Source organism: Neolamprologus multifasciatus, chromosome 14 (assembly GCF_963576455.1).
Source record: "Neolamprologus multifasciatus chromosome 14, fNeoMul1.2, whole genome shotgun sequence".
NCBI classification, from domain to species: Eukaryota; Metazoa; Chordata; class Actinopteri; order Cichliformes; family Cichlidae; genus Neolamprologus; species Neolamprologus multifasciatus.
The window spans coordinates 7,683,583-7,698,064 of NC_140452.1; the positions used below are offsets into that span (position 1 = coordinate 7,683,583).

The window sequence follows — 14,482 nt, forward strand, 5'->3', positions numbered from 1 at the left end:
GGCAAAACAATCGCATGAGTGCTGCTGTTTGACTGAGGAAAAATAAAGTAGTCGTGGTAAGCCAATCACATGACCACTTTAAGATTACAAAACAACAAGGTGATATATACCAGCTTTTAAATTGTGCTGATAGGCCACATAAAATCACAGTCATGATAAACAATATATATGCTGAGTTTTTTCCTGAATAGTTTCGCCACGTTTACTGTCTAAGGACAATGCTGGCAAGCACTCTCTGCTTATGACCAAAAAAAAAAAAAAAACAAAACAAAAAACAGCCTGTTTGTGTTGGTGGAAAAATGCACCATGTCGACCAATCAAAAAATGATATGGCAACATGACATTTGGTCGTTTAAGAAGAGGGGGAAGTTTTAGGAGTGACGGCGAGAGAGAGAGAGAGACAGCAGAAAAAGAGAGAGCGAGTTTTGAGATGTGAGAGATTTGTGACATTTAGCATTTTTGGAGTGTGTAGTTAATGTGTTGTCTTGTGTAGTTAGTGTGTAGTATTGTGGATAGTTTTGTGTTGTGTGTCGGAACAATGAGGCGTCTCCAGGAAAAAAACAGGAGCGATACACCTGCTACTGTCAGACTTGCAGGTATCAGGCTGTGATGTTCTCCTTTATAGTGGAGAGAAATTATTTTTTTTGGAGTGGCACAAATAATTTGTGTGGCATCTTATTTAATGCAGAACACCTGATTGTTATATAAATAGTTTGAAATGGTTATTTTAAAAAAGGGTAAAAGGTAAATGGCTGCAAATAACGTTGTTGTTTGCAAAACTTGTGCATATGGTTTTAAAATTGACAATTTATAGTTGCATTTAAAGATATGAAATATGATTCAATAAACATGCTTGTGGTTGTTACAGTAAAGAATACAACTTTTTCTACTCAGGTTTTATGTTTTTTCTCTTATTTTAGATCAGTTGTGTTAGTACAGTGTGTCAAAATGAAAACATAACTGTAAATTCAGACATGTGAGTTTGTGCTGAAAAGGATGATACCAAACAAGGCAAAGTAAATAGTATTTAAAGGTGAAATGTAGAGGAAACATCAAAAGTAGTCTAAAATGGCCAATCATACCCTGGGACACAGAGGGTTAAACATTTTTTTTTAAAGTAACGCAATAGTTACTTTTCAAGTAATTAATTACTTCTTTTAATCTTTTAACTCAGTTACTCACTCACTTACTTTTTTGAAAAAAGTAACTAGTAACTATAATTAATTACTTTTTCAAAGTAACTTGCCCAACACTGCTCGTAACACTGTGGTACAAAGAACTGAAGAAGTTTCATCTAATATTAAGAGACAGTGGATTTTGACTTTTTTTCAATAGCTTGTGACAAAAGCACAGATGCATCTGAAAATGAACGTGAGTGAAGAGCTACTTGACCTCCAGAGCCTTAAGGACCAAAAAAGAGGAACAGATTTATTTGCTGCTGTTTGCTCCACTGTAGATGACATGAAACTACCATGGAATAAAGTCACTGGTATTATTACGGATGGCGCATCTGCCATGGCTGGTGAGAGAAATGGATTAACAACCCTAGTCTGTAACAAAGTCAAAAAAAAAAACATGATGGTAAAAAAAAAGTGGTCAAAATGATGGTCAAAGAAACAAAACAAAACAACTAAAGAACGAGTGATGTACAGATTTATATGGCCCACAATGTTTTGCACTTTTCATGTTTTTTTCCTGTTCACATGTTTTGAATTTAGACACCCCTGCATTAAACTCTGTCAGGGGACTGTGTTAAATTACACCCACAAAGGCTGGATTTTAGGCCTTTTGCTTCATGTGCGGATGAAACTAAGCTGAGGGATCATGACACTGGGAAAGTCTGTACCAGCATACTGGAGGGTCTATCTGTTACCTGAACCTCTGATTGAACAATGAGGTTTTCATCCAGGCTGTGGAACTGAACAAGCTCTTTATATTCTCAAGGATGTTTGAGAAAGTGGGCAAGTGTGGACAGAATATCTTGGTCTGTCCAGGCTGGTGGATGTTCTCCACTATGATGGCCTCAGGATTTCATCTTTACTTTTTGCAGATGATGTGTTACTGTTTGCTTAATCAGGTGGTGACTTCCAACTTGCATTGGAGTGGTTTTCAGCCAAGTGTGAAAATCAGCACCCCCAAGTCAGAGACCATAGTTCTCAACCGGAAAAGGTGGAATGCCAACTCCATCTGGGACAAATTACTACCCCAATTGAAGGAATTTAAATCTCTTAGGGTCTTGTTCACGAGTTTGGGGAAACTGATGGATTTGGGAAACATGTGCAATGATAGAGGCACTGTACAGTCTGAGCTAATTTTTTAATTTACAGGTCAATTTAGATTACAACTTAGATTTAGATTTCAACTATTCAACTGTGGCCACGAACTCTGGGTAGTGATCAAATAAGTAAGTTGTTGTCCCTCTCTTTTAAATCAAATATGGACTGGAGTTTTTAATATGATTCTGTTGTACATTCCACGTTAACTTTGCTGTACATGAATAATGTTATGTTATTTTTGCTATTCTTCTTTTGTGTCACTTGATATGCACACAGAAACACCTGTTACTCTGACAATTCTTCAGTGAGTTATTACTGATGACTAATTTACTCACAGTGTTCCCTGAGTTTGCCTGGATACAAAGCAATCTCAAATGAAAAGTATACTCCGCCTTCTTCCCTGATGGGTGGTGTGCAAGATTAAACAACACAGTAAGTCAATAAAAGGGAATGACAAACAATAAAACCTAATGACTGATCTCAACAATTCAGAAAGCTGTCATGTGCTCATCTTTGCGAAACAATTTAGTCGTGGTTGTTTTGCTGTGTTCCTGTGTTTTTTCGACTCTATCCACTCTTCAGGTTTCTTTCTCCTGTCAGCTGCAGGGACAGTTTCATCTAAATGAGATGCACAAAACTGGAGATGTGGTTCTGGGCGGACTGTTTCAAGTCCATTTCTTTTCAAGTGTTCCTGATCTGTCTTTTACCTCGCAGCCACAACAGCCTACTTGCCATGGGTAACTATGACAGGGAAACAGAATGAAAAAAATACAATAAGAAAACTGTCAAACTTAGTGCCAGTATAAATATGTATTTTGTATCTGAAATAACTACACAATGCGTCTTCTTTTTCATTTTTTTCTTAATATATGTCTTTGTTATTCAGTATTCTTAATTGTTTATAATATTTCTACTTTTGCAACTTTTTCAAAAGGCACTCGTTTCCTTGTAATTTAATACATGTGTTGTATTATATATATTAGTAATTAAAGTTTTCTTGTCTTAGTGTGTATGTCCTAGGATTTAAGTCCGCACAGACCATGGCGTTTGCTATTGATGAGATCAACAGAAACTCAAACCTGCTACCTAAATGTGACTCTGGGATACACTCTTTATGATAACTGCCTTCAACTTGGAATTGGATTCCGTGGAGCATTGTCATTAGCCAGTGGTCAAGAGGATCAAATTGTAGTAGATGATACATGTGTTGGAAATCCTCCAGTCATAGGGATTGTGGGTGATTATACCTCTACAAATTCTATTGCAATCTCCAACGTCTTAGGTTTGTACAGAGTACCTATGGTAAGTTTTCTGCTTGACCATGTAACAGTTTTATTGGATTACGTTGATTTAATTAAAAATGTAAAACCATTTTACGAAAAAACTAATACTAATAATGCAGTCATGATGACAAAGTTAAGATATATCTATATGGATAGCTCCCGAATATACAGTCTGTGTCTTTCACAGGTGAGTTATTATGCCACGTGTTCCTGCCTGAGTGACCGTCAAAAGTATCCATCCTTCTTTAGAACGATCCCAAGTGATACTTTCCAGGTGAAAATTTGTCATCAAAATTAAAATGGAAACGCAAAAGTATGTTTCAATATCTGTGTAAAAGAAGAACAAAGAAAGATATGAAAATATTAGAAATATTAATATACTTAGTTTTGAGAATTGTGCTCTATTTCATTTCTGTATTGTGTCAAAAAATACAGCTAAATTGCAATTATATTCAAAGTTTTTTCTTCTTTTTAATGCACTTACACTTTAATCTGTATTCACTTAGGTACGTGCAATGATCCAGATTCTAAAGCATTTTGGCTGGACTTGGGCAGGTCTGCTTGTCACTGATGATGATTATGGGCTTCATGCAGCAAGATCCTTTCAGTCTGAGCTGAGTGTGTCTGGTGAAGGTTGCCTGGCCTACACTGAGGTTTTACCCTGGGACAAAGACACAGATGAACTCCGGAGGATTGTTGATGTGATGAAAACCTCTACAGCTCGAGTTGTCATTGTCTTTGAACATCCTAGTCGCATAATACACCTTATAGATCAGGTTTCACTTTAAAACACTTTAATGATTAGTAGTTACAGAGGTCTTTATAATTATATTGTGTAAAACACGTATTACGTATCATTGTCAGTACAGAAATGAGTACAAAAATGTAATAATTCAGAATTCATTTTAAAATTCAAAAACTGTTTCAGTAAAGAAGTTGGAGGTTCAGTATTACTTCATAGACTTGGTCTAATTTAATTCACAGGTAGTAAGGCAAAATGTGACAGGTCTACAGTGGATAGCCAGCGTGGCCTTGACAGAATCTGTTGTGCTCCAAACACCTCACTTTATGCCATACCTGGGTGGTATACTTGGTATCGCCATTCGTCAAGGAGAGATACCAGGGCTCAGGGATTTTCTGTTGCAAATACGTCCTGATCTACATCACAACAGTAGCTACGGAAATAGCTTGGTGAGACTTGAACATTTTTACTGTGTGTGTGTGTCACAACAATTATATATTTTCATAATGTGTAACAAACATTTTTCAAAATATTTCAGGTGAATCAGTTTTGGGAATTTACATTTCAGTGCAGATTTGCTCCAGCTCCAGCAGGCTGGCTGGAAGGTGGAGGTGCACTATGCACTGGACAGGAAGATCTAGGAAATGTGGACAATGAGTACTTGGACATTTCCAACCTACGAACTGAGTATAATGTGTACAAAGCTGTATATGCACTGGCATATTCCCTTGATGACATGCTGCGGTGCAAGCCAGGAAGAGGACCTTTCAGTGGGAACAGCTGTGCCTCTTTGCAGTCACTGGAGCCTTGGCAGGTGTGTTATCATTGTACACTCCACCTTTGAACACATTGTTTTTGCAGGCTTTCAGACTTTCTGAAAAGGGATTTGCCATACTTGTGAGCAAAAGTAGTTAAGTTATTTAAGTCATGGAGGTCATTAACTTCTATACAGGATTATTAGTAATGTGCCTTGGTTGATTGAGACTTAGATAAAAATGACTTTATATATGTAGGTACCATAGATATAATATTATATTTGATTACTGAACTGAAAAATTGCAACTGTTTGCACTGTAAAGTTACTGGAGCCATGGCAGATGTGATATCATTTTATACTCCATCTATGAATAAATCATTTGTTCTATAATTAATTTTGGAGCAAAAAGTAATTTACTTATTATACATTCCTTTTAAACAGCTTGTTTATTACATGGAAAGAGTGAACTTCACCACTCCATTTGGCGATCAAGTGTCATTTGACAAGAATGGTGATGTAGTACCAATTTATGATGTTATTAACGCACTGTGGCTCCCTGATGGAAGCACTAAAATTCAGAAAGTGGGTGAGGTTAAAAGGTCAGCTTTAAAAGGTGAAGAACTCACACTTGATGAAGGCAAAATCTTCTGGAACTTTGAATCCAAAAAGGTTAGATATGTTTTTATTTGACAAATACCTTTTATGACATTTACAGTATATAGAATTTTTAGCAGGCAATAAATATTTTTTTTTCATGTCCAATAGCCACCTCGATCAGTATGCAGTGAGAGTTGTCCTCCTGGTACCCACATGGTGAGAAGGAAGAGAGAGCCCGAATGCTGTTTTGACTGCATCCCTTGTTCTGAGGGAAAGATCACTAACAAGAGCAGTAGGTCTTTGTCTTTCTGTATGACACATTTGATTTAATTTCTGTGAAATATAGGATGCATTTCAACATCAACCCTTCTTTGTCAGACTCCTTGGAGTGCACCAGTTGTCCAGAGGATTTTTGGTCAAACCCACAGCGTGACCACTGTGTTCTTAGGAAAACAGAGTTTCTCTCCTATCATGACCCTTTGGGTATTTGTTTGACAGCAATCTCCTTACTGGGAGCATTTATATGTGCTGTTGTTCTGGGGATCTTTATCTGCCATCGCAGAACACCTATAGTACGTGCCAACAATTCAGAACTTAGTTTCCAGCTATTAATGTCACTCATGTTGTGTTTTCTGTGTTCACTTTTGTTCATCGGACGACCCAGGATGTGGACATGCCAACTCAGACATGCAGCATTTGGGATCAGCTTTGTGCTGTGTGTCTCATGCATCCTGGTAAAAACCATGGTTGTTCTGGCTGTGTTCAAAGCCTCCAAGCCAGGAGGGGGAGCCAGTCTGAAGTGGTTTGGTGTTATGCAGCAGAGAGGAACAGTTCTGTTTCTTACATCTATTCAGGCAGCCATCTGTACTACCTGGCTTGTCTCTTCCTCTCCAACTCCACATAAGAACACCTTATACCACAATGACAAGATTGTTTATGAGTGTGCAGTTGGGTCCACTGTCGGTTTTGCAGTGTTATTGGGCTATATTGGTGTGCTGGCTGTCCTCAGTTTTCTAATTGCATTCCTGGTGAGGAATCTCCCTGATAGTTTTAATGAGGCCAAGCTCATCACATTCAGCATGCTGATCTTCTGTGCTGTGTGGGTGGCCTTTGTTCCTGCTTATATCAGCTCACCAGGAAATCTTGCAGATGCAGTGGAGGTATTTGCCATTCTTGCTTCAAGTTTTGGACTCTTGATCACACTGTTTGGACCCAAATGTTACATAATCCTGTTGAGACCGGAGATGAACACAAAGAAAGCTGTTATGGGCCGTGGCATTGTGTCATAAAATTTTTGGTTCAAGTCAAAATGTTTTTTTTTATTTGCACTCTATTGACCAAAAATTAAATAAACAAATACAATTAACAAATGCTAAATATTAAAGACAGTTATTTAGTCGTTTTTGTTGTTGTTCTTTTAAATTGCAGTTTACATACAAAAAAACAGACTTTTCAAAGAGAAGCATTGACTTTGTTACACTCCACTGTAAAATTTACCTATTACGAAAATTAAATGTAATTGAAACTCTTTTAATAAACTACGCTTTCAACTTGAATTCATTTAGCAGTTCTAATCTATATTTTTGTATATTTGGTCTGTCTTGAACTGATCGTGATCAAAACCATGCTGATCATTTCAAGAAAACAACTAATACAGGTCTCAACTTTCAACTCTTAACTTTCTTCTGTGCAGTTTGTTTCCATTTCAAAATGTGCTACAATCAAAACGTAACTATAGTGACAATTCCAGGCTCCCCGACATACAAGGTTCTCCAACAGTTTCCTAGAAGGTCTCTCCAAACAGACTGTAAGAAGCGTGTCATCCAGAGAGTTTATCTCCCATTGAGAACTGGGAGTAGTGCAAGATGGCGGCGCGCACAGATGCAGTGGCTCTATGCTCTCCACTTAGGTGCTTTTCTTTTTCTTTTCTCCACATTTTTTTTTCTTTTGTTTTTCTTACTGTAAAGCCAAATTTACCTACAGCCATCTGGAATTATGCAACATTCGATGCAACAGCCAGATCCCCATTACCAGTGATTATCAGAGGATGCACAACATACTCCTGGAGAAAATTCGGCGCTCTGTGGATTCTTATTGGGTCTGCCAAGAAATGCAGGTGGCGGAAGGAACGCAAACAAAAGCAGGAGTGCCGGTCGGGCCTGCTAGCTACGATAAAGAAGCAGCCTTTCAAACTACAGCTCCCGAGCATCTTCCTGACCAACGCACGGTTGGTATTCCGTCCGCTGCGTGCGTGGTTCTGGTACACGAAGTGACAGATAGCTAAACATATGCCGTAGGCACTGAAAGCGTTGAATGATGAGTCAGACGTGAAAGTAAAGTTGAGGGCTGTTTACTTGTTTGTCTTCATCAATGTACATCTTACAGTGCTTTCCCAGAACTTGTGAAACTACAAAAATACAAAAAATAAATATGCTCAATGAAGAATTATGCATTTGCGTCACATGGCGAACAGATTTAGGTATTTATATATAAATCTCTCCAAATATGCATAAATCAATAAAATATACATCACTCACTACTCATAAAGATTAAACACAATTCAAACTTACAAACAAAGCTTCTCCATGGCATAACACAGGTGGATGTTGAAGGATTAAGCAGGGAGACTTCTGATACACCTCATTGTGCAAATCCCCAATACTAAAATGGCTTCCGCATTACCCCATTCAGGTGACTCTAATCATCCAGTAGGAAACAGCTTCCTGTATTACCCCACTCATGTGATCCTAAACATCCAATAGGAAGGAATACAATCCAAACCACAGAAAAAATCACTTGCCCGCAGTCTCCCAGCTAACCACTAGGAGATGCTAAAATTCTCAACGTGCACATAACATTACACTCCCCGCCTGGTATTGAACACAATACCACTATCAATTTCTTAGCGGTCCAATCAACTAAAGAAAACAACACATTGAGTGTCCATGGTAGATAATCAGACATACAAAAGTATCACTACTTCGGTTAATGGTCTAAAGAAGGTCTTAACGGTACCTCCTTTTGTGACCTTCAGTTCGAGTTTCCTGACCTTTCCATCGCTGTCTGGGTAAGCCTTGGTGACAAGAGCCATTGGCCACTGATTTCTTTTTACCTGAGGGTCTTTGAGCAACACCAAGTCCCCTTCCTTGACATTGGGCTGACTATTTTGCCACTTGCTTCGACTTTGAAGAGTAGAGAGATATTCTCGCCTCCATCTCTCCCAAAATGTATTCGCCAAGTGCTGGACACGTTTCCACTGCTGACGATACATATCTGTAGCTTCAAATGATCCTGGAGGAGCAAGAGGGGTGCAGACCTTCTGTGTCAAGATCATCACTGGAGTCAGAAGAAATGGTGAATCTGGATCACTCGAGATGGGAGCAAGAGGCCTTGCATTTATTATCGCTCCAACTTCAGCCATAAGGGTTGATAGCACTTCATGAGTGAGATGCGAGGGACTGATCTGAGAAAGCATAGAGTCAAGAATCCGTCTCGAAACCCCAATCATTCTTTCCCACACTCCTCCCATATGGGAAGAATGAGGTGGGTTGAACAGCCATGTGCATCCTTCCTCACTGAGGTACCTTGAGATGTTGGTTTCATCTCGTAGGAGAATTTTAAGTTCTCTGCAAGCTCCCTTAAAGTTTGTGCCACAGTCAGAGCGGATCATCTTCACAGGACCACGCATAGCAAAGAACCGCCGTAGAGCATTAATGAAGCTCGATGTGTCCATTGACTCTATGAGCTCGATATGCACAGCACGAACACTTAAACACGTGAAGAGTACTGCCCACCTTTTAGAGTTTGCTGCACCACCTCGGGTGCGACAGGTGGAGACATTCCAGGGGCCGAATACATCCAGACCCACATTTGTAAATGGGGGTCCAGTGCTGAGACGATCAGGTGGAAGATTTGCCATCTTCTGCTCTGCGGGTCTAACACAAAGTTTGTTGCACGTAACACACTTGTGTAGGTTTCTGGAGATACATTTCTTTGCCCCTACAATCCAGATGCCAGCCGTGCGGACAGCTCCCTCAGTAAAAACTCTGCCTTGGTGGTGAACCCGCTCATGGTAGTAGTTTACAAGTAGAGTAGCTACGTGGCTGCGGCCAGGAATGATGAGAGGATGTTTTTCCTGTGTCTCTATTGAAGCATGCTGGAGCCGCCCACCAACTCTTAAAAGTTTGCTATCATCAAGAATTGGGCTGAGCTTCCTCAGAGGACTGTTTTTGGGAATTACTTCGCCTTTCTCCAAACAAGACACTTCCACTTGGTATGTCTCCCTTTGTACACATCCAATAATGGTATACTTTGCTTGCAACAGTGTATCCATTTTGTGTGGCTTCAAACAGTGATGCCAACCTTTGCAATCTTGCCCATTGCTATCCTTCTCAGACTTGAAGGATTGGACGATGTGGATTAGGGAGGCCACAGCTCTGACAAGGAGCTGCCACATGGAGAATCTTTCAAATCGGTGCGACCCCATACTCCTATGGGGGTTTGCAACAGTAGTCATGTGGCTTCTGACCTCTGTATCAGAGTCTGGATCAATAAGGTCATAGGATGTTTCTTTACCTGAGTCTATGTCCCCAGAATGTCTCAGAAAACGTGGACCTGTAAGCCAGTTGGTGCTTAAGAGATGAGCTGGAGGCACAGACCTGGTGGCAACATCTGCAGGGTTTTCATCAGTGTGGACATATTGCCACTGTTCAGGGCACGAGAACTTCCTTATCCGTTCCACTCTGTTGCTGACATATACATAAAATCTCCTGCTTTCATTGTAAATATACCCCAGCACCACCTTGCTGTCAGTATAGAACTTCAGACTATCAAGACTAATGTCCAGCTCTTTCACAAGCAGCTCAGCAATTTCCACTGCCAGAACAGCAGCACCTAATTCCAGCCTGGGAATAGTGTGGAATGGCACAGGGGCTAACTTGGCTTTCCCCATTATGAAACCAACATGACATTTACCTTCCACATCTTCCACTTTGAGATATGCCACAGCTGCAATGGCCTTGGTGGAAGCATCCGAGAAGATGTGTATCTCTGTACGTTGTGCAGTGGACAGAGATGTAGCAATGTAGGCTCGGGGAATTGCAAACTGTTCCAAATCCTGCAGTGAATCCCTCCAGGTAATCCACTCTGTTGCCTTTTCAGAGGGGAGGGGAGCATCCCAGTCACTGCTGTCACAAGTGAGCTGCCGCAACAAGAGCTTTCCTTGAATAGTAACGGGAGCTACGAGACCAAGCGGATCAAACAAACTTTTGATAGTTGCAAGAACTCCTCTTCGGGTGAATGGCTTCTCACTCCTGGCAACACAGAATGTAAAAGTGTCATTCACTAGGTCCCAGCTTAATCCAAGACTTCGCTGCAAAGGAGGTGAATCTTTGTCCAGGTCGAGATTTTTCAAGTCTTTTGCATGATCTGTTGATGGGAAAGCCTGCATGACAGTTAGGCAATTGGATGCTATTTTATGAAGTCTCAAGTTGGAGATGGCAAGCATGCCTTGGGCTGCCTTGAGAAGACTGATAGCTCCTGTTGCAGATGACAGTGACTTAAGTGCATCATCAACGTAGAAGTTCCTGTGTATGAACTCCTTTGCCTCTTCCCCAAACTCGCTCTCTCCATGTAAAGCTGCCCATAAGTAGCAACAGCTGGAGAGGGGTGGTTGCCAAACACATGGACTCTCATACGATATTCCACAACTTCCTTTGTGATGTCATTGTCTCTGAACCACAGAAATCTGAGGAAGTTCCTGTGGTCTTCCCTGACAACAAAGCTGTGAAACATCTGCTCAATATCTGCTGTGATGGCTACTTGTTCATGCCTAAACCGCATTAGTACTCCCAGCAGACTGTTATTTAAGTCTGGCCCTGTCAACAGCACATCGTTCAAAGAGATGCCAAGATAAGAAGCGCTTGAATCAAACACAACTCAGATCTGGCCAGGCTTGCGTGGATGATAGACGCCAAAACTGGGAAGGTACCAGCATTCATCTCCATCGTTGAGTGCTGGAGCTGGTTCAGCATGATCTCGCTCAAAGATATTCTGCATGAAAGCCAGAAAATGTCTCCTCATCTCAGGCTTCCTTTCTAGAGTTTTGCAGAGGCTGGTGAAACGAGTCAGAGCTTGTTCTCTGTTGTTAGGCAGCCGTGGTCTTGGCATGCGAAAGGGCAGGGGAGCTACCCAACTGTTAGCATCATCTATGAACATCTCATTATCCATCAACCGAATGAACCGTTTGTCCTCAATAGATGGGGCAATTTCATTGTCATTCTCTGTTCTTTCAAAGATTTTGTTGCCAAGTGAATGATCATCAGAGTTCTGAAACAGACTGTCCAGAGGATGAAAGTGTGACATGGTTTGAGAGTTGAGAGGTCTTATGCCTGTCCTTGTTGTAAGCTTCTCTTTCACAACTAGGTGGTTGGGACATGGACTGAAATGAGAGTGACGCCCATTCTCCAGAACGTTAGTCCGGTAGACATTAACTGCTTTCGGTTTGTGAGCTGCACCCAAACACACATCTCCAACTACGACCCAGCCAAGGTCCAGCCTTTGGGCATAGGGTGCATTATTGGGCCCGTTGCGTTGGTCTCTCACTTTATGGACTTGTAATACATCCCGACCCAGCAGAAGGTGAATTTGTGCATTTGGATCAAGTTCAGGGATGAGATGAGTGATAGACTTTAGGTGTGGGTGGTGGTTGACTACATCAGGAGTAGGTATCTCTGACCTATCATCTGGAATATGGCTACACTCAATAAGTGTGGGAAGAGGAATGCTGAGATGTCCATCCAATGGCTGAGCCACAAATCCAACTCCTCTTCAGCCAGATAACTCAGTGACTCCAGCACATGTGCGCAGCGTGTAAGGAGAACCAGTACCCTTGAGGCCAAACAGGTCAAAGAATTTGGACCGAGCGAGAGACCTATTGCTCTGGTCATCAAGTACGGCATAGAGTTTTATAGATCTTTCTGGTTGTCCTCTAGGATGCACTTTTATGAGGCAGATTTTAGAGCAAGAGCGAGAGTTATTGGCAATTCCACACACTTCTGTGCATTTGGAGATTATGTCTGGAGAAGCCGCTTCATTTTCCTCCCCGCCATGCTCATCCTCAGGGTCTTTGACAGCTCATGGAGCTGGTCCTGGATGAAGCACTGTGACGTGCTTGTCACTGTTACACTCTTTACAGTGAATGATTGTTTTGCAGTCTTTAGCAACGTGTTCAGTTGAGGAGCAGCATCTGAAACAAACTCTACTATCTCGCAGAAATGTTTTGCGTTCATCTAGTGTCTTAGCTCGGAAGCCCCTACACCGCTTGAGAGGGTGGGGTTTTTTGTGAATCGGACACTGTCTGTTCACATCCAACTTACTGCTAACTGACTCTGTGGGCTTGATGGCAGATGTTGATGTAATCTCTGTTTTGTTGGATGAGACCTGGCTCCTTGAATGTGTGTACCTTTTAGGTGAGTTTTCTGGTTTCACTGTTGTCATCCCAAATGAGCCAAATGCAAAACTTGGATCATTACGAGTACGGGCTTCTTTGCAGACAAAGTCAGTGAAGAATGAGAATGGTGGAAACTGGCCTTGGTTTTGCTGCTTGAACGCACTGCCTTGTGTCATCCATTTTTCTTGAAGGCCATACGGCAATTTCTCCACTATTGGGTTAATGCCGCGAGAGGTATCCAGATAGGCGAGCCCAGGCAAACAACCTTCTAACTTTGCTGACTCCAACTCCCTTAACAAGTCACCAAGCTCTCTCAGGTTGAGAGGGTCCCTGTTGCTGATCTTAGGAAATCTCTCAAGTTTGTCCAGCAGAGCTTTCTCAATTATTTCAGGAGACCCATAGTTTTCTTCAAGTCGCATCCACGCCATCCTGAGCCCTGCAGCGGGGTCATTGACATGAACAGCTCTGATTCTCCTGACTTGCTCAGATGATTGAGGACCTAACCATCTAGTGAGAAGGTCGAGCTCTTCATTGCAGGTGAGTTTCACCCCCTCGATGATATTCATGAAGGTAGATTTCCAGCCCCAATAATTCTCTGGACGATCATCAAACTTTGTCATCCCGGATATCACAAGTTCCCGGCGAGCCATGTAGACAGCAAAGTCATTAATACCGGTATGGTTCAGAGCAGAGGGCTGCGTTGCTTGCATTCTAAGTGGATATGTGTATGGTTGAGGTTCCTGCAGGGGGGTGACACTACATGGATAAATCCCAGGGTAATTCTGGGCAGGTGGATGCTTCATACCATTTTCTTCAGAGGTAGTATGGCTCTTGACACAAGCTGGAGTGGAGCTCAGTCTATCAATGGCTGTATGAATGGGATTCAGTTTGTTGTCCTGGAGTGGTGGAACATGAGAGAAATCGCGTGGCCGACTGGAGGTAATGTGGGACTCAAGGCCGGGCAACGACAGCTGACTAGAGTGCATTCTGGAGTGACACTCAACATAATCATTTGTTCTTTTTTCTGTGGAATCAGGGGGAATTCCCACGATGTCCACTGCCCTGAGATCTTGTTTAGAGCCGAGTTCTGCTGCAGCTGATTCCAAAACCTCTGCCTCAGCTAAAGCCGCTGCAACTTCTTTCTCTTGCTTCAGTGTGGCCAGAGCAGCCTCCATGCGTGCCTCTTCTACTCTCAACTGGGCTTTTTCCACCATGAGTTCAGTTTCTTTTTTGACAAAGGTGGAGCGAGCACGCACTGCTTCAGCTCTTGAGCGTGCTTTAGCCGCAGCTAGGCTTGCTGAAGACTTGCAGGAGCTGTTAGAAGAACTAGCGACAGATCTGGTCACATATGACTTCACAGATGTTCCTGGAGATCTA

General features: G+C 41.6%; 1 protein-coding gene and 1 pseudogene across 2 annotated transcripts; one reads left to right on the plus strand and one right to left on the minus strand.

Annotated features, from left to right (window-relative positions):
- The first annotated feature begins 1,515 nt into the window (after positions 1-1,515).
- Positions 1,516-7,736, plus strand: LOC146503462 (extracellular calcium-sensing receptor-like; annotated as a pseudogene). The gene is made up of 6 exons (XR_014868778.1): positions 1,516-1,522; positions 4,488-4,750; positions 4,840-5,115; positions 5,500-5,727; positions 5,824-5,947; positions 6,034-7,736. The product of XR_014868778.1 is annotated as an extracellular calcium-sensing receptor-like (transcript).
- LOC146503463 (uncharacterized) lies at positions 7,707-11,161 on the minus strand. Its single transcript, XM_085130929.1, has 2 exons — positions 8,226-11,161; positions 7,707-8,062 (listed from the first exon to the last, which is right to left on the minus strand). Exon 1 carries the CDS (start codon positions 11,159-11,161, stop codon positions 8,612-8,614), a length of 2,550 nt encoding a protein of 849 aa, XP_084987055.1. The 3' UTR covers positions 7,707-8,062; positions 8,226-8,611.
- Positions 11,162-14,482: the final 3,321 nt, after the last annotated feature.